Consider the following 27,463-nt stretch of genomic DNA (forward strand, 5'->3'; position numbering starts at 1 on the left):
AGAACACATGAAACTTCAGTCACTGCTTTCTGTGATACCACAAATATTAAATACCCATCAGAAAGTGAATAACCAAGGCCCATGCTAATAGTTAATGATGCTTCTTTACTCCTTGAAAAATTACCCCCTTTCCTTTTGACCTCTAATCCTTGTCCCTCTTTCCTCAAATTTGAGCCCTGATTATTTTTTCTTAGTCTGTGACCAAAAAAAGGAATTATTCCAGAATTCTGCCAAATCCCACCCCCAAACCAATCCACTGTATCCAGTCTTTAAAGAAAGTATATTAAAAATAAAGACTTAAGTATTTTAGTTTGAAAATTGGAAAAGTTTGCCAGTGGAATGCAAAATTACTTTCAACACATGATATCAGGCCATTTTCCAAATTGATTGTCTGCAGGCACCAAAGCATCCTTTGAAATGTGTAGGTAGTTTTCTCAGCTGTGGTTATAATTAGAAGGGTTTTCACTTCTCAGCCAGAGGATGAAATAGATGAATGGGCCCCAAATTAAGGTAAAATCCTGTTCCAGGTAACCTAGTAAAAACATTATTGAAGACTGAATTAAGCAAATAGAAGAACAAGCCTTGTTGAGGAAAAAACAGTGTCTGCAGGAGGAAGTTCAGCCTCACCAAGCATGTAGATGGGGTTATCCCACAAAAACACAATATCCTATTAGGCCACTGTTCTTCAGTCTCGTGCCCCAGGTGTTCTTGGACTCTAACTCCCATCATCCCTAGCCAGCTTAGCCGCTGGTCAAGGGGTCATGGGAGCTATAGTCCAACAACATCTGGGGACCCAAAGTTGAAAATACTGTATTAGACTTTCAGGTGCCACAAGACTACCATAGCTACCCTTCTTGCTACCTCACCAAATACTCTTGAGTAAACTTAGCAGCTGCAGGATAAAATGGATAACTACTCTTATTGACTGGTAACATCTTAAACAGGATGAAGAAAATGGGAGTAAATGAGGAATTCTCACAGCAGGTGGAAGGAGACTGAGATCTAAGGATCTGTGCTTATGTGTATATACTAATGATTTGAACTGGTGGTGACCAAGAAAAAGATCGAGATTCAGAAGAAGTATACTATTTGTTGGAGAGCAATAGTGGGGGAGGGCAATTCCCTTCTTGTGGGCTTTGCAGAAGAATCTGGCTGGCTACTTTGGGAAACAGGATACTGGACTAGAAGGACATTTGTGCTGATCCAGTAAAGCTTCTCTTATGTTCTGTGACTATCGTTAGAAAAGATACTGTGTGTTGGGTTCTGTAAACTATTATATGGAAAATAAACAGAATAGAGGACAGAAAAAACTTGGGTGCTTTGTTTGAATGTTCCCGTTTTTCAGGGATTTAGAAACCACAACTAACCTCTTTCATAAGAACATAAGAAGAGCACTGCTGGATCAGACCAAAGACCTATCATCCTGTTCTAACAATGGCCAACCAGATGCCTATGGGAAGCCGACAAGCAGGGCTGGAGTGTAACACACTCTTCCCATTTTTGATTCTCTGCAGCTGGTATTGAGGAGCATATTTTATTTGCGGCATTGGTCAGAAAAACCTAGCATATTCAACTCTATAATTAAATGTCTGATAAACTTCTCTTACTTGATGCAGTTCTAACATATTCTGCTCTTCTCTCTGTTTAGGAAATGCAGCTTTTAGAATCAAGCAAATTCTGTCTTGGTTCTAAAGAACAGCAACTGAAGTGTTGTTGCAAATGTATATCTGAGACTTGCATAGCTGTCTCACTTGGAATGGTAAAGATGCTGTAGTCCTTATTTTTAATGATGAAGACAAATTACCTGCCTGTCTTCCTGTTTGCTCCTTTAGAATACAGATAACCCTCAGGCTGCAGGCTCATTCATCCCCATTGCCAATGAGTTGAAACGAAAGGACAAGTTCATGAAAGTTCTCTTCTCGTCTCACGTCCGCAAGGTAAGCACAGCAAATTGCTGCAGAAGGATGATGAAAGCCTTCATAAATTTGGGAGAAGGCTTGAAAAAAGTTTGACACAGCTGAAGCTTGGGGAAAGGAATTTTAAAATAGTAAAAACTTCAGTGTATTAAAAAAAATACAAGTACTTTTGAAGATAATGTTTAGAACTAGAAAAGCGAGGAAAGGGTTGGTACAAGCAATGGGAATTTGGGGATTCAAACTTAAAATTGATTATAAAAAGCCCTAAGGTGTTGAACAGGAATAGAATAAAAAAGACCTGTGTTGGGACACTGACAATTTGTGTGCATTTTTAGAAGTTCTACTTTTGCAACAGTTCTACTCTGTTAAGCAGGTGAGATTGAAGATAAAGGGAGTTCTCCTTTGAAAAGTAAAGGGAAGATCTGTACAGTAGAGCCCCACTCATATGGCAGGTTCCGTTCCAGGCCCCCACCGAAAAGCAAAAGCACTGGAAAGTGGGGCCCTACTCAGCTGTAGCACAGGAACTCTGCCCTATAGCTGATTGTGCAATCAGCTGTAGTGCAGGGAGCTCCAGCCACCGTACTCCAGCTGACAGGGATCAGCTGGAGCGCGGGAGCTCCCCGCACTCCTGCTGATCGTGCTGATCAGCTGGAGCACGTGATTAGCTGGAGCGTGCGTGCTACAGCTAGAGCATGGGGAGCTCATGCACTCCAGTTGATCGCTGTCAGCTGGAGTGTGGTGGCTGGAGCTCCCCACGCTACAGCTGATTGCCCCGCTGGCGCCACCGTATTAGTGGAACGGCGAAAAGTGGGGCACCAACAAGCAGGGCCCTGCTGTACTTAAAAGCTTTCTCAAAGACATCTTTGGCCTGGTGCAAGTATCATGTCTTTGGTTTCTTGATGACTGGCTGATTTCAGACAGTGTTGCTTGGGAAAGCTGCTTGACTCCTTGGTGTTTCGACTACAGAGTCCTGCAGGATTCCATTACCTCCACTGTACATTTCAACCCATACACTAAACCACTGGAAGAAGTTGTCTGGGGATTTGGGGTGAAATGTCATCAGTACAGTGAAGACACATAGCTTTGCCTCTCCATCTGCTTCAGGTGAAGTTGCTAAGGTCCTGAATAGATTCTGTAATAAAGTGGATGATGACCAATAAATTGCAACTCAGTCCAGATAACCAAAATCTGTTTGGTTAGTCATACACTTGACCAAGGAAATGGGATTCAACCTTTCCTATGTGGGGGTTACCCTCCCTCCCAAAAGATGATGTTCTCACCTTGGAAGCGCTTTTAAATTCTGGACTTGTGAATGGATGATCAGGTATATTCTGTGGCCTTGTAACACTTTGCTTACCAGCTTTGGCTTACTCATCAGCTGTGTCCGTTCCTGGAAAAAATGATCTGTACTCAGTTATTCATGCACTTATAACATCTGAATGGATTACTGCATTGCATTCTATTTGGTGTTGCTTTTTAAAACTATCTAGAAACTACAACTGGTGTTCAATGTAGAACCTTGTTTGGAAACTGGCTCATGTACTAGGGAGCATATCTTTCCAGTTACTTTAAGAACTACACCGACTACCAGTTTGTGTACAAAGACAATTCAGAATTCCTATTTTGACATTTAAAGCGTTAAATGGCTTGGGGCCACAGTACTGAAAGATCACCTGCTGCCACATGAACCTGCCCACCTCATAAGATTGTTGTCTGAGGCCCTTCTGAATGTCCCCACCTTTTGAAGTAAGATGGGTGGCCTTGTGGCACACTCTTTCTTCCTTCTTCACACTTCATCCTTGCTATATTTTAGAAAGAGATGAAAATCAGTCCTGTTTCCCTCAATTTTGCTGATGTTTTTATTCATTTATTTATATATTTATTAAATTTATACTTTATTTGTGTATATCTCACCCATCCTCCCAGTAGGTGGCCAGGGCGGCAAACAAAAACACTAAACTATAATAAAAACAGACTTTAAAATAAAACAAAGCATCTTTAAATACATATTAAAACAAAACATCTTTAAAAACATCATTTTAAAAAAGCTTTAAAAACATCTTAAAAAGCAATTCCAACATAAATGCAAACTAAGGTCTTTACTTGTTAAAAGAGGAAGGTCTTCAGTAGACGCCAAAAAGGTAAAAAAGATGGCACCTGTCTGATATTTAAAGGAATTCCAAAGGGTAGGTGCCACACCACTACGCTAAAGGCCACTTTCTATGTTGTGTGGAATGGACCTCCTGATAATCTGGCATCTGCAGAAGGCCCTCACCTGCATAGTGTAATAATCGACTGGGTATAGCAAGTAAATATAATAGGGTTGCACTCCCCCTGTCCTTCTCCCAATAGGTCATCCATTAGGGCAACCAAGGCCGATTCAGTCCCATAACCAGGCCTGAACCCAAATTGGAATGGATCAGGATAACCTGTTTCATCCAAGAGTACTTGCAATTGCGGTGCCACAACCCTCTCAATCACCTTCCCTAAAAAAAGGGGTATTTGTGACTGGGCGGTAGGTGTCACAAACCAATGGGTCCAGGATGGGCTTTTTCAGGAGCAGACGGATCACTGCCTTTTTCCGGGGAGCTGGGACCACTCCCTTCCACAAAGATGTGTTGACCACATGCTGGATCCACTCAGTGTTTTTACTGCATCATATGTTTTGCCTTGTGAATTGGTTTTGGTTACCCTTCTTCTTTTACCATCTTTATCAGGTTTTGCCCTTGCTCTTTACATTTGTCCTGTCTATGTAACAAATAATCACTTCACACTCTGGAAACTTGTAGAGTGCAAAAGGCAGGCACACATTCTTCAGACTCATAGTGAGCATTTGCTGTGCTGATGCCTATTGGGGCTTCCTAGTGCATATCCCTGCATGTTTTTTTAGGTTCTGACTCTGCTTTTTGCATTTCATACTTCTGTGTTGGGGAAACATCGGTGTCACATTGGTATCACTATGGCAAACAGAACTCTTGCCTGAAGTGGGAAATAACTCTTAACAAGCAGGGATGGTATTATTGTTTTGTTCTGATCAGCACACAGCAAACACTGGTGACGCTAAGAGGATGCTTAGTCAAGAAGTTGCCAGGGCAGAGGAACTGTGAAGCAGAAAGCAGATTACTCAGCTGCTTACAGGCAGCAAATGAGAGACAAAAAATGATGGCTTCAGAAAATGGAATATCAGGTGCTTTTTGTCTGTAGCCATCTGGCAGAATTTGTTGGAATCCTTATACTTGATGCTGCAGAATGGTTTTGTGCAAGTGGGAGCATGTGCTTGGTGTGTGTGAGGCCTCAGTTTCTCTAGTTGAAAGATCCTGGATAGAAAGGCTGGTGAAGATTGTGGTATGGTCTGAGAGCACATGAGGAAGCCACCTTGCTAAAACTAAGCAGGTTTGAGTCTAGACTATGCCTAGATGGGGAAACTCAGAGAACTCCATGATTGTTGCCTCAAGTTCCATGATGGAAGAGGGGTGGGATAAAAATGCAATAAATAAAATAGATACGATAAAGATGCCTCCCAAAATCCTGCAGAAATAGCAGTGCTTCTCAAATGGCGACTCGGGGACCACAAGCAGGCCTCAGTTCACCCAGTGCGTTCTCACTTGCCTGCCCCATCCCCTGGCCATGCCATAGCCTTTTGGCTGGACTAACAACTTTCCACGTACTAAATAAAAGTGGCCAGGGGAAAGAGAGGGGGGAGGGAGGGAATGGAAGGGAAATCTCCTACTGAGAGGATAGGGCCAGAGAGTGCACTGAAAAAAATTATAAAAGAGATAAAACGTTGATATTTTTTTTAAAAAATCAGAAATAGAAATGAAGGTGATGTAAATAAAAGGAGCAAAGAGAAGTGATGAAACTGGCTGTGGAGGAAGGTATAAATTAAGTATGAAAGAGGAAGATATTCAAGAGATGAGTAACAATACTTTGAGATGCAGGTGGGAAAGGGAAGAAAATAAAACACAACTTTTTCCACTTTGTGCCTCTGATTCAGCAAATTCTATTTAAAATGGGGAGGCTGAATCACCACACTTCCAGGGTCAAAGACTGTACTTAGTTTGAGGAGAGCTGAACTGTGGAACTCCTTGCCACAAGGAAATCACCGTGGCAAGGAATTGAGCAATTTCCATAGAGGAATTAGATATCAATAGAAAAAGCTGTTGGTTATTCACAGCTGATTATGCCAAACTCTGCCTCAATCTGTCACCATTATGTGACGGGTTCCACCCTGGCAGTGTCGTTTTGGGAGATCTGGGGTTTGAGATGCCCTGACTTAGAGTATTTTATTCTTTTAATTTTTGTGAGCCACCAAAAAATCAAATGTTGTTGGGTGGCCATACAAATGGTTGGTTGGTTAGTAAATAAAATTTACTAAAATTGATAGTACCAGACTAGATGAATAAATGTTTTCTGTGTCAGACAGCTATATGGCCTCTTTTCACATTTAGGAATTGCCCCCCAGTGTACTGAGAACTGAGATCGTATCTAAGTAACAGTTAGGTCATGAATAATCCACTTTGTGTGTCTTAACTTGTCATAAGTGGTTCATTAGCCCCATAAACAATTTTTAATAAAATATTCTTGAAATAATGCCCCTTTCTAGCATCTTGTTGTCCAGTCCTTTCCTTCGGGTTACTGTAAACAAGCTGCCAAGAATTAGTAACCCATGGTTTGAAACCTTATTTAACACACTCCCTGGGGGTTTATATTGCCCAAAAAAGAGTATGCCCTCATCTTACCCTTATGACTATCAGCTGATAAAAAGGCAGGTCTTCTTTGAAATGAGTGTCTTGCCTTTCTGCTTTAGCTGCTTTTATCATACTGTATTTCTTTAACCAGTCTCTTTACCAATTAGCAGCCACCTTCCAGATCGCATTCTGGGCAAGTCTCCCATTGAATGTGATGCTTCTCTCTCTTTACAAGGCTCACTGATTAGTTGTCCAAGGCAATAGTAGCTGTGGCAGAATTGTTAGAGGATGTAACATTAGAGAACCAAGAAATGGCATGTTCTATATCAACTTGGCAATCTTAATCAGTTGGAGGAGTGCATGAGGTGTGCTTCTAAAAGAAGGGAGAATGTGAATGAGCTAGCTTCCAGATTCCTGAAAGGCTATTGTGAAGAACCACCCATTTTATTTATTACTAAACGAAAGAGTGAAATAAGGGTTGGTTTGTTGCAAAGCCAAAAGAAAAGACCAGTAAAGTTTCCTGGTAACTTGGCTTACTTGCTGGAAACAATCTGAGGCCATTTGTCAGCTCTCTGCTTGTCAGATAGTTGGGCTTGGATAATTTAGACTTATTTTTGTGGTCAGTCAAATATTGTATTGAAGTGGAAATGTGGAACTTAATGGCTTTGAGATCCTTTCTAACCTTCTGATCTCAAATCCTGCAGGTTCGCCATGAGTCAAATATACTGGGCAAGATAATTATTTCTGCTGTTCTCAAAATCTCCAAGGAGGCTCTGGTACACATATAAAGCTCAGCATGTGCTTCCCTGTTCTCTTCAGTACAAAGGACAGCTCCATGTATGCAAGACCGGGATGCTGATATTCAGAGAAAACTACAAAGTTCTTGCTTTCATGGAGCTCTTTGTGCACACCAGTTGCTAGACTAGAGCTATAAAATCCATTGAATCACTTTATCTAATAAATTGATCCACTTTCTGTTACACTCTTGCAATCCACTTTGTCATCATTTCAGCACCAGCTAGTCTGAGATAACTACTGTCTGCCATTACCATAATTTAGATAACAATAGCTTGGGTAGATGGAGGGCGGGGGAGGGAGAATTGGTGCACCAGCCTAAGCTAGTGAAAAATATTTCATGCTAGATAAGCCTTCAAAGATGAGACTGAATCTAAGTTTATTGGCAGCCAACAAGTGCACAAGTTTTTCAGTTGCCTTTTAGTTGTACAGTTTCCCCTTGGCCATAACGGCTGAGGAAAGAAAGCTTTATTTTCATGAATGTACCAAAGCTGCAGGAACAGAGCAAACTAAGTGTTGATTATTCATAGAGTTGAATGAAATTATGATCAAAGAGAATAAAGACTTACCTTTCCTCTTCTTTGTTTTTCTATGGTTCTGCTCTATGTGATTGAACTAAGCATTCCATATAAATGACAAACACTGCATGTTGAAGACGGTGGTGATAAATGCATAAGTACATGGCACATGCAATGTGCTGGCAGTTTGTACTGCTACAGAAGACAAGGGCCAGTTTCCCATTTATCTCTTAGCTAAATGGTTCTTCAGAGGAATGCCTGTTTGTGCTGTGATAACCAAACGTCTTACCTGGTGTTGAGTTACTAATATTAGTGATGAGCTGGCTGGAACGGGCTAGGATTCCCATCTTTGCACAAGTTTAAGGGAGTGTGTGACTTCCATAAAGAGAGTAGGCTGCTACTTCGAAGGAGTCACATTTGTTACTAGTAAGGAGACGCTACTTGTATAATTTGGGCTCCTGCCAAGCAGTTGGATGAGCTGGCTGAAGTCAGAAAGACCTTATACCTTGCAGAAAGACTTCCTCTTCTGAGTTCATCATTATCTCCACAGGTAGCCTCTTGACAGTCATCTGTGTGCATCAGATATGGGGGCATGCATAAATGTAAGCTCATAGACACAGCTGGTGTTAAAGGTCAGTATGGTCGGACATCTGCTTAAGGCCCACACCCCAGCAAGGGGCCTACTGACAAGAGCCCCAGACTTGCTACAGTAAGGAGGCAAACTCATCTTGCCCAGTCATCCTCCAAAACCTGGCACCAACATTGCTCCCAGATAACCAAAAGAGACATCTAGCCTTATCATTCCCCCTGAAATGGGACACCCTATACACAGACTGTCCCCACCATGAATGTGACTGAACCTTCTTGTTGATGTGTGAGCGTTGTTGCGTGAACAGCATACGTTACATTGGAGTTAAGTTGAGCAAGAAACTTCACAGAGGCTTGAGAAAGGTTTAAGAGTCTTTACTAAGACATTACGGCCAAAGGCTTAAGAGGATAGTTACAAGTAGAATTCTCCCCCCCCCCTTCAAGGATAGACCCGCTTGCTTCAAAAAACACATACAGAAGAAGGAAGAACTAACAGCAGTTACAACTTTCCCAGCTGTTATCTCCAGTTACCATGACAACTACTGTCTGGCCTTGAATGAGCGCTCCCAGGCCAGCACAGCACATAAGGCTGCTTTCCCATACATCTTGAAACATTTCAGACCTGATGAAAAAACACATTGGTAGTAAGGCCTAGTAAGCCAACATTTCCCCCTTTCATCATGTCTGTAAATCCATTACAACAATAGCAATAACACATTTCTACAATACAAAGATAATGCATCATACAGATCCAGTTTACATTTCAGTACATTTCAGAACATCTCAGTACATTTCATAACTTTATTCAATCAAATTTCGGTTGAACACAGGTCAAATATAGTGTCTCTGGATCCATCTCAACCTGTTTATGCATACCTGGGCTGGTAATTACCCCCACAGTAAATCTCTCAGGCGGTTTGCCAATGTTCGCTCTTGTAGAGTGTCTCAAAGGAACTAGAGCTTCTGCTCTCTCAGCCCCCCCCATCTGAGCTGGTACTTGGCACAGCTTGATCAGGAAATTCCATTTCTTCAGCCTTGCGTTTCTTATTTCTACGTTTCCCACAAATGAGTTCATTTAACGCATCCCTGAGAGGAATTTGTGTGCCTTCCACTTTTATGTCAAGGTTTGGTTTGAATGTTTGTGCTTGTGTTTGTGCTTGTGTGTCAGTTGATCCTGTAAGAATTACTGTTTGCCTTTGATCCCAAGGCTTTTCTGCAAATATAATGCTTCTGCTCAGAACCAATTGCTGTGTTTCTGGTAACCAAACTCTGAAATATGCATTCTGAAATCCCAAAACAAACCCTTGCTGTGCTCTGGGTGCAAGCTTGCCTCTTCTTTTTCCCTGTGAAATGTGGACCCAGCAACGTGCCCTGAATTTTTGAATGTGTTGTATTTTCGGCTTTCTGCCAGTGATTTTCTCATAAGGTGACATTCCAAGTGCACTGTGTAATACCCTGTTGTGAATGTAATTCGCATACAAAATTGCCTCTCCCCAGAAAGAATTCCCTAAACTGGAATCCACTAACATGGCTCTCATTGCTTCCTGAAGCACCCTGTTTTTTCTCTCAGCAGTTCCGTTGGAAAACGGGCTAAACGGAGCTGTGAAACTCTGCTTTATTCCCTTACTCTCAAGGAAGTCATTCAATGCTTTACTCGTGAATTCCCCTCCCTGGTCTGAGTGTATCACTTTCACAGTGACGCCATGTTGAGTTTCGATTCTCTTAATGAACAGTTTCAGCTTCTGCTCAGCTTCACTTTTATGCTTGAGCAAATAAAGATTAGTGTATCTAGAGAAATCATCTACCAGTACCATAAGGAATCTCGCACCTCCTCGTGAAGTGTTTATTGGCCCTGATAAATCAACATGAACTAACTGGTAGGGAGCTGTTGTGGTTCTCTCAGCCTCCCGGTTAATTGGTGCAATTGTCATTTTCGCTTTATGACATGCATCACAATCCATTAACTGTCCACAATCTTTCAACCGCATGTTTTCACTATGCATAGGGGTTTTCTTTATCATGTCAAAGTTTGCATGCCCCAGCCTTTGATGCCATTCATGGACGCAGCCTTGATGTGTGTGTGCCTCAGCGTTTAACACAGCACACCCTGCTTGACTGCTTTTTATTACAAACTGAGAATCATTCAGTCTTCCCTGCATGCACACTTGATCTCCCCTCATTACATAACATTTGTCTTTGTGAAACAAGACTGAAAAATCACAACTCACCAGTTTTCTGACTGACAATATGTTATGAGACAGTTCTGGTACAAACAAACAATCTGACAGTATTCCAAGTTTATCAAATCTCACCAGACCTCGAGCCTCCACATTCTTGCGTGATCCATCCGCCAGTTGCACAAAGTCCTGCTCATCTGTAGACGTGTAAAACAAACTCCTGTCTTTGATTAATATATGGCTCGCCCCACTGTCAAGAATCCAGTTAACAGGTCCTAAATCTTGAGACTTCTGTTTGCAAACAAAGTTCACACTGCCGCTCTGTTTCCAGCCTCCGCCCCTGGAGTTTCGCTTGACTGCACAGTCTCTCTGAACATGCCCACGAGCTCCGCAAACATAACAAGCCTTTAGCGGCTGCTGCTCCTGCTTGTTTCCTGCTGCCTCCTTCGGCACGGCACCTTTCGCCTCCTGTCTCCGCTGCCATTCCTGGGTCAGCTTTTCTTCAATAAAGGCTACATTCAGCCCCCCATCGGGCATGGCTTCAATTCCCATAACAAAATTATTCCAAGTCCCATCGAGTGAAGCCAGGATCAAATAGGTCTTCTGAAGGACAGAGTGTTCCATGCCTCAATCCTGCAACTCAGCAAATAGGCGTCTGAATTCCGTGAGATGCTCACTCATTTCGCACTCACCCGTGAAGCGCATCTGGTACAGCTTCCTTGCCAAACACAATTTAGATCCCGCGGTCTGTTGCACATGAAGGGCCTCCAACACGTCCCACATCTGTTTGGCGTTTGTAACATCTCTCACGTGTAGCAGTTGAGAGTCGGATAGAGCCAGAATAATAAAAGCTTGCGCCCGCTCATCGTTCCGAGTCCAGGCCACTGTAAGGGGTGCAGGGGGTGTTCCATCAATAGCTTCCCATAAATCCTCTTTTATCAACAAAGCACGCATCCTTGGCCTCCAGTTTCCATAATTCTTTTCATTAAGTCGTTCCATCGGCAAGCCTCCAGACATGTTTACAGCAGCAATCCTGCTCACCTTTGTCTGGCACAATCAATCAAGCTGCCCTCTCTGGAACTCCGTCTGCCGTTCAGACCAGCCACTTACTCCTGTGTAACGCGCTGTGGATCTGGGCCCATAACCCTGTTGATGTGTGAGCGTTGTTGCGTGAACAGCATACGTTACGTTGGAGTTAAGTTGAGCAAGAAACTTCACAGAGGCTTGAGAAAGGTTTAAGAGTCTTTACTAAGACATTACGGCCAAAGGCTTAAGAGGATAGTTACAAGTAGAATTCTCCCCCCCCCTTCAAGGATAGACCCGCTTGCTTCAAAAAACACACACAGAAGAAGGAAGAACTAACAGCAGTTACAACTTTCCCAGCTGTTATCTCCAGTTACCATGACAACTACTGTCTGGCCTTGAGTGAGCGCTCCCAGGCCAGCACAGCAGATAAGGCTGCTTTCCCATACATCTTGAAACATTTCAGACCTGATGAAAAAACACATTGGTAGTAAGGCCTAGTAAGCCAACATTTCTTTCAGTGCATCAGTTCACAGTGACTTAAGTATTGGGCTCAGATGTGAGAAGCTCAGGATCAGATTCTTAGCTCCGCTATGAAGCTAAGCTCATTGGTGGGTGACCTTGAGCAAATGGCTGTCTCTTAGCCTAGCCCTACTTCACAAGAACACAAATAATGCTTTGAGCTAATTGGAGCAAAGGTAAGATAGTAAAGTTTGATATTGATTCTTTGTAGGGTCTCTAAAACCATGGAATGCTAAACTAAGGTCTCCTGGTGCTATTATATAACACTGGGTTGTCCAGTGTTAGTTATCCAACTAAGTTCTACTCATAGACCCATTGTAATTAATGAACCTAAGTTAGTCATATCCATTAATTTCAGTGGGCATACTCTGAGTAGGACTAATGTTGGATATAACCCAGTTTGTTTAGAGTGACTACTGAGAGATGTACAGTACCTATGGACTGTTTTTATGGCTTTTCACTTAACAAAGTATTCAGACAAAGGAGTAGTTGTTACAGGATTCTTGTTGCTTGTGCTTTTATTACTAATGCTATGACTGCTGGCCAGCCATACCTTTTTGTCAGGTGAATTGCTTGTTAATGACCCAGAATGGCTGTAGAAGTTTGCTACTTCTAGAACAGAGTTTATTATAATATTCTAGAGGATTTTTTTTTGCAGTGTCCACATAATGTCGTCATCACAATGGCAGCTCATACTTCTTTTTTTACATTTAATCCACATTTCTCCTTACCATAGACAATCTGATAAAAGTAGCCAGGTATACATCTGTAGTCATTACTGGCATGGAAGTTTAAGTGGGGGGGGGAAGGGAGGCGGTTTGTTACATGTGTGGTTACGTTTTGGTGGGTGGTCTCTATCACCACATCACTATTTTTGTTTTTTGTTCATCTAAGCACAACCCTAGCAGCCTCCACTATAAAAGGAAAGAAACCTATTTCCACTGTTGAATGGCTGATTTGGAGGAGATATTCTCTCAAGATCTCCATGTGGTAAATGTTTGGGATTATCTGGGAAACTGTAATCGCAGTATGTTCATCAGGCTTAATTTTTTTTTTAAGAAAAAGGAAGGTCTTGCACAAGACATCAGGCTATTAAAAATGAAAAGCAAAGGGTAGCTCTGTTCTTTTATCCCTCCTTTGATTACAGAACTGTTCCTATATCGAACTTTTCTCCCTCTTTCCTTTACTCCCCCAGCCCCATCTCCCACTTTTTATTACTCATATGTCATAATTAATTCCTCTTTGACGCTTATCATTTCCTTCTAATCTTGGGTCACTGGCTTGTACACATGGCAAGCTACGAATGAAAAGAAGGAGATTGTGAGGGAGCTTCCTGTTCCTACAAAAATTTGGTTGGGCACAATCTCAATGACTTTTGCCCAAAACCAGTGGATCAAGCCCTGTTTTTACAATGAAGGGGGAAATGGGGTGAAGGGCAGGGGAATGATCAGCCTCATGGAATATCCCTACATCCCAGTCAAGAGTAGCCGCTGCTTCTATCTCCTGCCCCTATTTCATCAACGGGCTCCAAGGAAAGCCACATCAAAAGAATATACCTGCCCTAAATCTGTTTTCTCCTAGAGTGAGTATATATTGTCTGTGTGGTTTCTTGTCTTTTTAAATGTCAAGCTAGCATTCAGCCCTTCTTTCTACCGTGAGAGTGTTTCTCTTTGAAATGTTAGATGGGTCATCGCAAACTTTTAAACCTTCCCCTTTCTAACTAGAAGCCACAACAAGACATAGAGAAGAAGAGGGGTGATAGAAAGTCAAATGATATTTTTAGTTTTTAGTTGAACGTGATCCATCTGGTTGCAACAAACCCAGTTTGAAACCCAGTCTTTGTCCTATAAATCACCAGTCCCTAAATTAATTAAGCTGAAGCACCAGAATTAGAAAGGCATGTCATTTCACTCTGCTTCAGTGAGAACGACAACTTCAGTGAATACTTTCTTACTCTTCCTAATGTTTGGAGAGCGTTTGTGCTGGAACACTAGTTCTCTATTGGAAACATTAATGGAGAGTCTATTTAACCAAGCTCCATTGAAATAAAAAGTGTATGCCCTTGTGATGAGCGCTGACAGTTTTCTCCTTCTCATGTTATGTTTTATTGCAAATACTTTAATGGAATTAGGAAGGATTTGATCCTTCCACTTTTAAAGCATTTACATGGTAGACCATTGGTGTTATGATATAATGTTAGAATATGTTAGAAGGGAGAGTATATTACTAGAAATGTAGCCCTTTTAAAAATTTGGTAATCAAGATAAGCGCTCCAGTTGTATTTTACAATGGGGCTATGACTGTATAAATTGATTTGATTTGATCTGAAGCAAGTATAGAAAAGGTTGGGGTTTGTTACTGGAGCTTAAGCATTCATACTTGCAGGTAAGTTCCCTTGAAATCTACAGGGCATTTCTCCCATTTTCAATGTGGCAATTCATGCAGCAAACTGTGCCTAAAGTCCCACTCAGAGCAATCCTGATTACTCCAGAGGGACTACAGTGAAGTGGGGGGGGATCTATGCTTGTTACAGATTGCTATTATTTTGCAAAGGACCTATTTTCTATTTTCAGTTTGGCAATCAAGATGAGATTTTCTCATGATTAACTGAGCGCACTTATTTAGAAGTAAGGATCATGGAAGTCACAGGACTTACGTACAAGTAAATATGTTTAAAAGAGAGAAAAGTTGGATATTTTCCCCATCTCAGCAAATGTGTGTCCATTTTGACATTGTGAAACGTAACTGGCTGGATAAGGCTGGTTAACTTTTGCTCTTGTACACTTCCTGGGATTGTCCTTTAAAGGTGAATGTGCACAGGTACAGAAATACCTGTACACATGGGAAAAAGTAGTGGAAGGCAGGGGAGGGACAGAACAACATAGTCCAGATACATTGGTGTGGATGGCAAGTGATGAAATGGCAATGAATATCTGTGACTGACAAAAATGGAATGTGTGGAAGCTAACATGCCAGATGTGCACAGAAAAATCAGTTCTGGGTGCCCATTTGCAATGTAAGGTCTGACACACATTTTCACTTGGGAGTTCATGTATGTAGGATGTCACTGGAGATCTTCCTTGATTGTTTTGAGTGGGTGAGACGACCACAACTGGGAAACTGACAAACCTTCCCACCCTCCAGTTAAGGGGCTGATTTAATGTGTAGTCATAGGGATATATGTGGAACGAACAAAAGACTCTACCCCCAAAAGAGCTAGGAGAAATCAAGGAGTTGACAGATGTGAGCTCTAGCCTGGAATGCAAGGTGCTCCTTTCTGGGAATTTGATGTGAGGTAGCATATCGGCTGCTGATAGAAATGTGTTTGCTGCTTGTCTTCACCTATGCTCTTTTATACTTTTAAAGAAACCAAATATTACCAAAACGGCATATGTCTCCAATGACCTTTCATCCAAACCCAAGTAGTGCTGCCCCAGGAAGTTCTCACTGCTTAGGGAAGTGAAAGTGTGCAACAATAATAGTTAGGCCAGTGACATCACATGACAAATATCTTTGCTTCAGCAATGTCAGTAGAATTATGGAATGTTATACATTTATTTTTTCTTCACTATAGGCTGACAAATTGATGAATTAAATAGTATCTTAGTAGTTTAAATACCTTCAGCAATATGTAGTAGTATGGGGTGAACAGCAAGAAAATAGGGGCCTGTAAGAGTCCTCCTTCTTGACTATTTGGTGAAAGTATCTGTGAAATATTAGAGGGTGTGTGGCAGTTATTCTAATGTTGAACCTTCCTCTAGCTGCCATTTGGCTCCTCCTTTCCCTGGACTTACTAGCAGCCACTCAACCTGGTTGCTGCTGAGAGAGAGACAGCCCGGTACAGCCCACTCCATCAGCTCAGATGGGACCAATTACCATTTGGCTCCTCCTCTTTCAAAACTGTTTTCTCAGTGACTTGGTTGTTCTGTAACTAGAAGATTTTGGTACCTGACTTCACTTCCTTCCTTCTCCCTCCCCCTACCTTTTTCCTTTTGTGTCCTGGATTGCCAACCTGTGTCATTACAGGGTTGTTTTTTTTAAACTTTGTACAGTACCAAGAAAATCATAGTCACTTTATAAATAATAATAGTATACTCATTGCTGCTTGTCCCATTCTCAGTAGGTAGTGTGAACAATTCTTCTAAGATTCTTTCTCTTCCTCATCTTTTTTTAAAGCAAAAACCATATCACCACACATACCCTTCTGATTGTGGAGGGTGGGAGAACTCGTTCTGCATTCCAAACCATTCCTGAATTCACCTTGCTGGAATCCATAGGAGTAGTCTTTTATTCTTTCTCTACCTGTTACATGTAATCATGTGGGGGGGGAATATGAAAGAGGGCCTAGTTTAGAAGGAAACATGCAAGAGGCAACCCATTTTCAGGATGTACTTTGAAATGTATCATTTTAATTCCCTTTGCCCAGCTGAATGTCTGTGAACAGCAAGTGGGAAGGAAAAACTGATCTAATGGTGCATGTCTCAGCAAGAGAATCAATTGTGGTTTACTGAATCCAAGTGGCATCCACAATTAATTTCAGATTTGGAGCTGTTGGCTGTAAAAGCAGCAACAAGTGGGTTTCCTTTTAGTGATGCAAATGGTTTCAGTCCTATTTTGGAAACTGTTAGCCAGCAGTGTGTTTCATGTTGCTGGCAGGATACCATAGAAAGAACATAAAAGTCATTTAGAAACTGTGCTCTTCTGCTGTCCCCTCCCAAAACACACACACACACAGAGAGAGAGAGAGAGAGAGAGAGAGAATACTCTGCTTCTTGCTATTTTCAGAGTTGCCTGCTTGATAAGTCATGAGTCTTGCTGTTGCAAAAGGCATCTAGAGTTGACATCTTTAGGGCATATCCCAATAATGCTAGCATTAGATAGATAGATAGATAGATAGATAGATAGATAGATAGATAGATAGATAGATAGATAGATAGATAGATAGATAGATAGATAGATAGATAGATAGATATATTTATTTATTTATTTATTTATTTATTTATTTATTTATTTATTTATTTATTTATTTATTTATTTATTTATTTATTTATTTATTTATTTATTTATTTATTTATTTATTGCATTTGTATACCGCCCCATAGCCGAAGCTCTCTGGGCGGTTTACAACAATTAAATATAGAGTGCCTGTTATATAGAGAGAGAGAACCTCACAATGACAGTAATCAAGACAATAAAAGTATCAATAAAATCACACTTAAAAATAAAATATCACAGCATAAACCAATCAACAGAAAAATGGGGGTTATCCCCCATCATAATAGCAGTGAGGGGGAATGTAGCCCTGAAACCCTCCCTAAAACCCTACACCTTAATTAGGTGGTGAAATAAAATTAAGGGGGACTTTTCTGAGAGGCTGTTCCATAATCTTGATGCTGTGGCATTATGCACTGCTCCTCTTGCTCAACCCTGCACCTTAGTCAGCAGGGGAATCTGAATCATTACCTCCAATATTGATTGAAGGGGAGAAGGCAGTCCTTAAAGTAACCAGGTCCCTAGCCATTAGGATACGAAGGGGGAATCTTTTCCAGTCTGAAGGATTCATGCTCTTCTGGGCAACCTTCTGAGGGCCACATGCCAGTGGTGGGCAGGGCCAGAGGCAAAAATTGGCAGAGCAATTAATGTGAATTTTACCTGTGAATAGTAGTTTCCACACACAGTCACCTACCCTTCTCTGTCCTCCACCCAGGCAAGAGGCATTGGAGTTCATCCATTCCATCCAAGCAAAACACTTGGGGTGCAGAGCAGGGCCAGTTGAGGGGTTTGGCCTGGGGAAAGTTCTGCGGGCCAGATATAGAGGCCTGGAGGACTCATCTGTCCCTCTGGCCTGAGGTCCCCCACCCATGCCTTAGGGCAATGGTTCTCAACCTTTATGAGTATGGGACCCCCTTTGTAAGCTCAAAAATTTTTGTGACACCCCTCCCCACTAATTGTAATTTTAGCCTCTGTTAATTGAAAAAATGGTGTGTGGCAAAATCACATCTCCAAATATCCCTTTCCATAAAAGCTCCCTGCAGACAGGGAGGTGTTGCTTCCTTTTCTTAATGCAAAGGTCCAGTCAAATTGGTATCCCCCTTCCCCCCCCAGTCTAAAGATGTACAGTCCTGTTGCCCAACACTAGTGGGTTACAGTGTTGGACTAAGAACCAGGTTCAAATCCCCACCCAGCCATCAAGCCCACTGGGTGACCTTGGACCAAACACAGTCTCTCAGCCTGACCTATTTCACAGGGTCTCTGTAAGGATAAAATGGAAGGGGGGAATCATGTGTACCACTTGGAGCAACTTGAAGGAAAGGTGGGATATAAACGCAATAATAATTAAATAAATACATTGCTGCTGCAGTACCAGGATCCCAGCCTCAGCCAGCCTGCTGAGCCTTTTTTCTTTTTCTTTAAATTATAATCAAGAAACAGTGATATGTTGGTGATGGGGATGCTAGATTGTGCATTGCAGACAACAAAGTGCACAGATTGAAGAGGGGGTTAGTGCTTTTAGGCCTTGGGATGATAATCAGATCTGATGTCTTGGTTAGCGTGCACTTGGGGAATGAAAGCGGAGCAGAAGACAGATCAGTACACACACACGCACACACACACCCCTGCCCCTCCTGCAAGCATCTGCAGGCATGCATGTATTTGGGCACATGGGAGGGGGGAAGCCCTCAACTGCTGCAGTGTCTTGGAGAGATTGAGGGGGCGGAGTGTAGGTGGAAGAAAGGAGGATGCTGGCACACACATTTAGCCTCAGAAATGGAGGATGAGCAAGTCCTGTGCTTCCTCATTGCTTGGCTCTGTCTGGGCTGAAGGTGAGATCTGGGCGGCCTCTCAAATAAGAATAGTTTTTAAAAGGAGGTGACAGCAACGCAGGAGCCAAGAAAGAAAGGCAGGCCAGCTGTCAGGAAGGAAAGGGGAAAACAACCTTTCCTTGCAGCCTTGCCTCTTTTTGCTTCACAAAAAGCCCTCTTCTCTTGTTCTGAGCAAGGGTGTTGTCAGCAGCGGCAGTGCGAGGAGACGGGAGTCGGTGATAGTAATCCCCTCTTCTTCCTGGTAGCTCCACCCTCAGCCTCCTTTGGTGTCTGCCACATGTTTTATAGGCAGCAAAAAACTTCAGCAAAAGCCCTTCCCTCTTGTTTGGAGCAAGGGGTGTGTGTCATCTGCAGCAGCAGTGGGGAGCAGAAAGCATCCAGGGAGGGAAGCCTTTTTAATAAATAAATAATTTCTTTACTGTTTGCGGCCCCCCAGATTACTTTGCGGCCCCCCTGTGGAGCGCGGCACCCATGTCGGGAACCACTGCCTTAAGGCATTGTAGTAAGAGCCAGAACCTTGAACTGAGTCCAGAAATGCATGGATAGCCAATGAAGAATAAAGAGCACCAGAACAATATGCTGTACCTGGCCAACCCAGATAACAATCTGGAAGTTACATTTTGGACCAATTGTTAAATTTCTGGAACTTTCCAAAAGCAGTCCCATGTATAGTGCATTGTGGTAGACTAGTCTAGACTCTAGCTCTCATGCTTTTGCTATGAAGTTTTCTAGATAGCTTTCCTTACACCTGAGAAAGAACAATGTCAAATAGGACCTACCTTTAGATCAAGTTCTACCCTCTTACAATCAGCCCTTATCTAGTTTTGGCCATTCACCAGTTAGGGGAGTGGTCTCTGCCCTCTTTAAAGAATAAGAGTTTTATTTGGGCTGACTTCTTATCAAAGTTGATATAATGGAAGGGCTTTGCTTTTTTTAATGATACCGTTTTAAATGACTCCTTTTTTTAAAATACCACAGTATTAACTTGGCTTAAATTGAGACCATTTTTTTAAAGGAATGTTTAGTGTTTTTAATCCTGATGTCAATAACATTTGATGTACGCATGTATTTTAGAACTGTAGAAGCAACATTCAAAGGATCCTATATTTCTTTTATCCCACTCTAATGCATGTGAAGTGTGTTTTGTTTTTTTAATAAAAAAAGGGATGACTTTTAATTCTCGTGGGGATTTGATTATCTGCAGATAAATCGCTTCAGCAAAGTGGAAGATCGAGCAATTTTTATCACTGACAGACACCTTTATAAGATGGACCCTATAAAACACTACAAAGTGATGAAAACCATCCCACTGTACAATGTAAGTACTGGTAAGGACTCCACAGTACTAACTTGCAAATGATCCAATTTCTCTGTTGTAAAATTAATAAGAACTGTGGTCAGAATTCTCTAAGTGCATAGAGTTATTTTGTCTGTCTATCTCCCCAACTATTTATTTTAAAAAACATGAATCTCATCCCTTGTCAAAACACCCTGCGGCAGTTTACAGCCGTAAAACAGTAAAAGACATAATAAAAATAACACCATAAAACAAAATAGCAGAGTTAACTAAAGCATCACACATCTATCCATATATTACTATATTGGCCAAACCTTAACATTCAAAAGCCTGTTGAAAGAGATGGGTCTTTAGCTAGCACCTTTACCTGTAGAGTTGGCACTAGCAAGACCTCTAAGAGGAGTGCTCTTGCCGGGAGGCTTCAGTCGGTGATGGAACTACCAAGAGGACATCCCCAGCAGATCTCAAGACATAGGACAGAATGGTATCAGGACATCAGGTTTTCCCAACCTTCAAAGCAGCTGCATGGGCCTGCTAATTCAGTATATTTTTTTAAAAGGGAGAGATCTTGATCACAGCTGTCCTGTATCATGTCTAGCTGGCTCCTGACTTGCAACTGTATTTGCTTTTTGTGGGTCAGCTTGTCCCTTAATGAATATTATCAAGATCCTGATACTCACCTGGGGGTTTGCGGCCCACAAGGCCTAGAGAGGCTTAGCTCATGCTGAGAGAGTGGCATATTGATTGGTAGGAAAGGGGTGGAGCAAGATTTATTGTCTTAGCTTCCTGGCTACTTTGTTTTCTGATTCATTACAGTTTTCTGATTACATTAAAGCTCATTCTTTCATAGCACAATTGTCATCCATTCTCTCCTAGGGACTCTGTCCTCCATCCTCTCCTGCCTGCCTCAGGTGATCCATTCCCCCATGTCTTTACCATTACCCCTTGACATCCCCCCGCCACAAACAGGCAGCAGCAGTGGTGGTCCCTTTTTCTTTTTAATTTTTTTTTTTTACTGAGTGTCCAGGCAGACTGAAAAGCCCCCCTTATTTGCAGAATCCCTCTGGACCCCTTGTGAATATATATAGTGCCCATCTGTGGATATTATCAATGACTTGAAAGTATTTGTGAATTAAACTATAACTTGTCCTACTGTTTGGTGAGATAAAAGATTTGTCTCTGGTAATCTTTTACCCCCAAGAATTTTCCCCCTCCTACAGACCATCAATGTTTCTTCCTCTGAAAACAAATCCTCCTTGTCAACATGACAGCTAGAGGGCATTTCCCCTCCTTTCCTTCCACTCTCTCAGTTTTGTGGAACAAAATTATCAGCAGGCTGCTCTGCTGGACTGCTTACTCTCTCTAGCTCTTTACCAAAACTACAGGGAGCGTGGGCACCTGCCACCACCACCGCCACCCCGCAAAACAGTAAAACACCTCCCATTTTTGACAAGCTAGCTGCTTGAGCCAGCTTCACTGATTGTGTCAGAATAAATGTGAAGGCCAGCTCCATCTGGAATTCCATTACATCTTTCTATAATAAGCAGAAGAATGGCGCAAATGATTTATCCAGCCAAGCACTCCCACCTTGCCCATTGGTCGAGGGAATAAATCTGTTTTCTGCCATGTGACTGCTTGATCTAATATAGAGAGAGGAACTATGATGCTTATATTATTATGCTAGAATGTTTTGTTGCCAGTTCAACACACACACACACCGCTTTCTATTTTACGGGGAGGTTGTGAGAATAAAATGTGTGTAGCAAGAGCAACCTGTGAACACTGCCTTGAACTCTGGAAGAAGGGAGGATACAAATGTGAGAAACAATTTGACATAGCAAGCAATATATTTTGCCAAACTTGAAGGTAATAACAAATCCTATGGTCAATCAGATTACCTCTGTTTTCTGATTCTCTATCTTCATCTGTTCCAGTTAGGTGATGCTTGTTCATTTTATATCCCACTTTCTTTTCAAATGGAAGCTCAATAATCCTTTTGTAATCTATAACCAGCCCTTTCCCCCATTACCATCATCTTCAGTTACGAAACTGCACATGAACAGTGGCTGACGCGCATAATTTTTAAGACATGTTTGTTTACATTTGTTGTCTACTGCTTTACCTTCACACATGCACATGGTAATATAAGGAGGCTTGGCCACTGAGGTACCAGTGGGAACTGCCAGTGGATTATAAGGCAGCTCAGTTTTCCTTGCTTCAAGCAACTGTTTTCACAAGGTAGAAAAAACGTTAATGTGGGAAGGAATTCCAGTTAGTCTGTCAAAAATACTTGTGTATGTGAGCATCAAGGAACTGGGAAATAATATGCTAGAGAGTGGGCAAAGGGCAAAAATTAAGTTCTCTCTATGGCACTGGCATGCTGGAATTTTATTTTACCATCACTGCTTGCAAAGAAAGAAAAGGGATTATCCAGTGACAAGTAGATATTTTATTTATTTATTTATTTATTTATTTTATTTCTATACTGCCCATAGCGAGGCTCTCTGGGCTGTGTACATCAAATATAAATATATAAACAGTCAATTTTAAAACCACCTAATCATCAAGACAACAGTTTATACATACAACAAAGACGAAACCAACACAAAAACCCATATTAAATACAAATCAAAAATAAAAAATTCAGAAAAGATAAAACATATAACCATCTCCACAACATTAATACAAATACTAAAATACTAAAAGATAGAAATATTAAAATATTAAAATATTAAAATGCCTGGGCAAAGAGGAAGGTTTTCCCCTGGTGCCGAAAAGATAATAAAGTAGGCGCCAGGCGTACCTCGTCAGGAAGGGTGTTCCATAGTTCGGGGGCCACTATCGAGAAGGCCCTCTTTCCTGTAGTTGCCTTCCGGGCGTCTTTCTGAGTAGGCACCCGGAGGAGGGCCTTCGATGTTGAGCGTAGTGTACGGGTAGGTTCATATCGGGAGAGACGCTTCATCAGGTATTGTGGGCCCATGCCGTGTAAGGCTTTATAGGTTAAAACCAGCACCTTGAATCGGGCCCGGAAACATATAGGCAGCCAGTGCAAGCGGGCCAGAATAGGTGTCACATGTTCCGACCGTTTGGTCCCAGTTATTAATCTGGCCGCCGCATTCTGCGCAAGCTGCAGTTTCCGAATCGTCTTCAAGGGCAGCCCCACGTAAAGTGCATTGCAGTAGTCCAATCTTGAGGTTACCAGAGCATGAACAACTGAAGCAAAATGTTCCCTGTCCAGATACGGGCGTAGCTGGGCTACCAGCCTAAGTTGGTAAAAAGCACTCCGTGCCACCGAGGCCACCTGCGCCTCAAGTGACAAGGACGGGTCCAGAAGGACTCCCAAGCTGCGCACCTGCTCCTTCAGGGGAAGTGTAACCTCATCCAGAACAGGTAGAACATCCAACTGGTCAAGGGATCCATTTACTAACAGCATCTCAGTCTTGTCTGGATTGAGCTTCAATTTGTTCGCTCTCATCCAGTCCATTATCGCTGCCAAGCATTGGTTTAGGACCTTGACAGCCTCACCTGAAGAAGATGAAAAGGAGAAGTAGAGTTGCGTATCATCAGCATACTGATGAGAACGCACTCCAAAACTCCTGATGACATATTAAGCAGACTGTCTCTGGCCATCCTGGAAGAACTGTTATTTTCATTGTCCAATACTCCTAAGGACCTCTCTCTGTAATTAAGGCAATGGAGACAAATGAGATGTTGTTTAGTGCTAGAAAATGTTGCCTGAATTTTCAAAGTTGATTTCCAGCTCATAGGTTCCATTTAGTTTGCAGGGTGAAGTTGAAAGGAAACCAGTTTTCAAACAGCCTACCAATGTCCAAACAGCCACCCTGACCCAGAGCTCTGTAGGTCACCAATGTGCCTATGGAGTTCTGGGTGAGCCACGTCTTTGCATAATAAAGCTTTATCCCATCCTTCATCAGTTCACAATCCCAAGGTGGGCTGCATCATAAAATATATACAACAATAATAATGCCTTGGGACTAGTGTGTGAAATCTAGAATTAACTTTATTTTTCTCATCAGCATTTTTGATAATATTGTGTTGCCCACATTATCAAAGGCAGTTAAACATTTGTGTTGGAATCTGCCCGTTGTCATTAATTTTTCAATGTGTGGCCTGTGTTACATATGGGGACTGGACATCTCTAATGTTTGTGTATGTAGTGAAAGTACGGAGGCTTAGACTGTGGTTAATTGTATACGGGATGGGTTCTCCCCTCTTCCTTCATGAAAAATTGTTATTTGAACTGATGGAGATGCTTTGAAGAAGATAATGGGCTGTTTATATTTGAGCTTTGATGTTTATTTCTTTACCTCACTTTAGAAAGTATTTTTCTTTTAAATCTGTAAGATGGATTGGCCTTGTAAACTGTAGAGGACCTAGCCTCATCAAAGTGCATCTGCCTGCCAGCAGTGCTCACTATTGCTGTTTCTAAAGCTGCCCTGTCAATGTAGCAACATCCCTTGGGAAGGCGTTGCCATGGAGATCTCAGGCAGTCAGCTGATATCTGGTCCTCTGAAGCTTGTTTTCTAGCTCAAGAAGCCATTCTGTCACTCCTAACCTTTTTTTAAAAAAAGACAATTCCATGTGGGAAGGGATATCCCTCCATGTGTCTTTGACTTGTGGCAGTATAAATCCTTGTGATTTGAAACTGCTAATGGTTCTTGTGCCTGGTATTGCCAGCCATGTTGGTATATGCCAGGTACTGAAGAATAGCAATAAATAAATAAATATGGCAAGATGTAATCCCTGGATTGAGGAAATAAATAGCTGAGGTAAGGATACTTGAAAATAATAATATAATATTCTGAAAAACGGAGGTTATAAAGATGGTTTCCTCTTTACTTCATGCATACCTGTTGCTATCACTTCATATGCTTGTTGTGTTAATTTGCTGTTCACCCCATACTACTACATATTGCTGAAGGTATTTTGAGAAAGGTGCAGTGGATTCATGCAGGTTTCGTACCTCACAAAGCAGTTGCATAATTGCTTCACCATGCACCTCTCTTGCAGGGCAAATCACAATTACCCATACTGTTGCAGAGCTGTCAAAAACAGATTTAAACCATTTATTTAAATTATCCTACCTAGCTGAAGGGAGTTGGGCTCTGTAGCATATTGTTAGTGCTAAAAGTGGATTGATAGTCAGCTGCATCCCAAGGATTCAGGGTATGTAACGTCAAACCTTGCAAGAGAACCTGATAACAGATTGCACTACTTTCTGTTTATAATCAATCTCATCCCCTAGAATCCTGGGGTGGAATACAGCTGAACACACCTAATCCCTGTTTAGAGGCTTTCATAGCAATTCTTAGAAGTATGCATTCCTATTCTGGGAATCTCTTTCTACATTGGCTTTCTGATGCACTGAAAATTTCCCAAAGTCTTAACCTTTCTCCCTAGCAAGGAGGAAATGGTAGAGAGGTGTTAAAAGATGTTGATCAGGCAGGCTCTTTCTTTCAGCTAAAACAAAGGGCATTCCTGATGGTTAAGATTTTTCTAAAGTTCCTTGAAGAAACTAGCAGTCAGTATAATCCAGTTATAACCATTCTGTGTACCTAGTTATAACCATTCTCATCTCAATACATTTTTGTCAATGCTTCACAACGTTTCCGTGTAAAAATAAAGAGCAATTCCTAGGTTTGTTCTTTGTTCCTGGAGATTTGCATTCTCCTCTGGGATGTTAGAGTGATTAAAGTTGTATCCAGTTACCAATTGTTAAAAGATAAAACCCTCTAATACAAGAATTGTGGAACATACTATGATTACTCAACTTTATGTATGACCACAGTCATATAACAAACATGTTCTAGAAGTGGTAGTAAAAGGAAGTTCTGGCGCAAAGCCCTTGTGAGCCTTTGCTAATTTAATCCCTGATTGTTAAACAGAAGCTTGTGTATGCCAAGCACGGTCTAGAATATAGAAAAATATTGGTTTTTTCTATAGGTCTGACCAGCAAAACACACTGTAGGCAGAATCAAAGCCCCATCACCAATACTAGGCTAATTGGTAATCTACTTTTTATTATTATGGTAGCATGTGCAAATATTTCTATCTTTCCGTCTTGTCTGATTTAGTGCTATTTTGCACAAACCTTTTAGCTCATTAGTATTTATTTATTTATAAAACACATGTACCTCCATGAAAAAAGGAGTAGGGATGAGGGGAAAACTAATTCTGTTCACATTTTAATGCAAACCCTGCCTAACTCTAGGTTAGATTACTGGAATGTGTTATACATGGGGCTGCCTTTGAAGACAGTTCAGAAATTGCTGGTGCAGAACTCAGCAACCAGATGACTGACGGAGGCAAGACGGTTGGAACGCATAACACCACTTCTGGCATGGCTGCACTGGCTACCAATTAGTTTCTGGGCCAAATTCAAAGTGCTGTTTTTGACCTGTAAAGCTTTGTATGGCTCAGAACCCCAATATCTCAAGGACTGCCTCTCCACGCATGAACCAACCTGGAGCTTACATTCATCATCTGAGGCCCTTCTCTGTGTTCCCCCTGTAAGGGGGGTGCAGAGGATGGTAACACAAGAATGGGCCTTCTGGGTGGTGGCTCCCTGTCTGTGAATTGCTCTCCCCAGGGAGGCACTTCTGTCACCATCACTGTCTGTCTTTAGATGCCAGGTAAAAACACTTTCATTTACCTGGGCCTTTGGCATTTTCTATTTATCTTTAGTCAGGTGGGGAGAAGTTGGATTTTGTTTTTATGTAGTTTTAGTATTTTATGATGTTTTTATATCTGTTTTTATATCTGTTTTAATGTCAGTCACTTTGAGTTTTGAATTTGAAAAGAAAAGTGACTAATAAATATAATAATAATAATTGGTTCTTACTGAACCAAGACACACATTAAAATGTAGTTTTCTTTCTGGAATTCACTCTTACCCAGATTTTGCAATGCTGTTTTCCAACAAAAAAGCATGCAAAAACGTGTGCATTAGTAAAAACGCTTGCAAAAATGTGTGCATTAGGCAAAATTATGTAGAAAAATGCATGTATTATCCATATATGAAAAGGTATACTTTTTTTGGTAAAAAAAATGACTAACTGATGCAGAACTGGTTGAAAAATGAGAAACTGGGAGAA

At 41.6% G+C, this 27,463-nt stretch overlaps 1 protein-coding gene across 1 annotated transcript in view; it reads left to right on the forward strand.

Annotated features, from left to right (window-relative positions):
- MYO1D (myosin ID) overlaps positions 1-27,463 on the forward strand; it is a 178,239-nt gene that overhangs the window by 92,928 nt on the left and 57,848 nt on the right. The window contains exons 19-20 of the mRNA XM_061588024.1: positions 1,833-1,937; positions 20,256-20,369. Coding sequence (XP_061444008.1) covers positions 1,833-1,937; positions 20,256-20,369 — 219 coding nt within the window. The remainder of the gene's footprint in view (positions 1-1,832; positions 1,938-20,255; positions 20,370-27,463) is intronic.

Source organism: Rhineura floridana, chromosome 11 (assembly GCF_030035675.1).
Source record: "Rhineura floridana isolate rRhiFlo1 chromosome 11, rRhiFlo1.hap2, whole genome shotgun sequence".
In the NCBI taxonomy this organism is placed as follows: domain Eukaryota; kingdom Metazoa; phylum Chordata; class Lepidosauria; order Squamata; family Rhineuridae; genus Rhineura; species Rhineura floridana.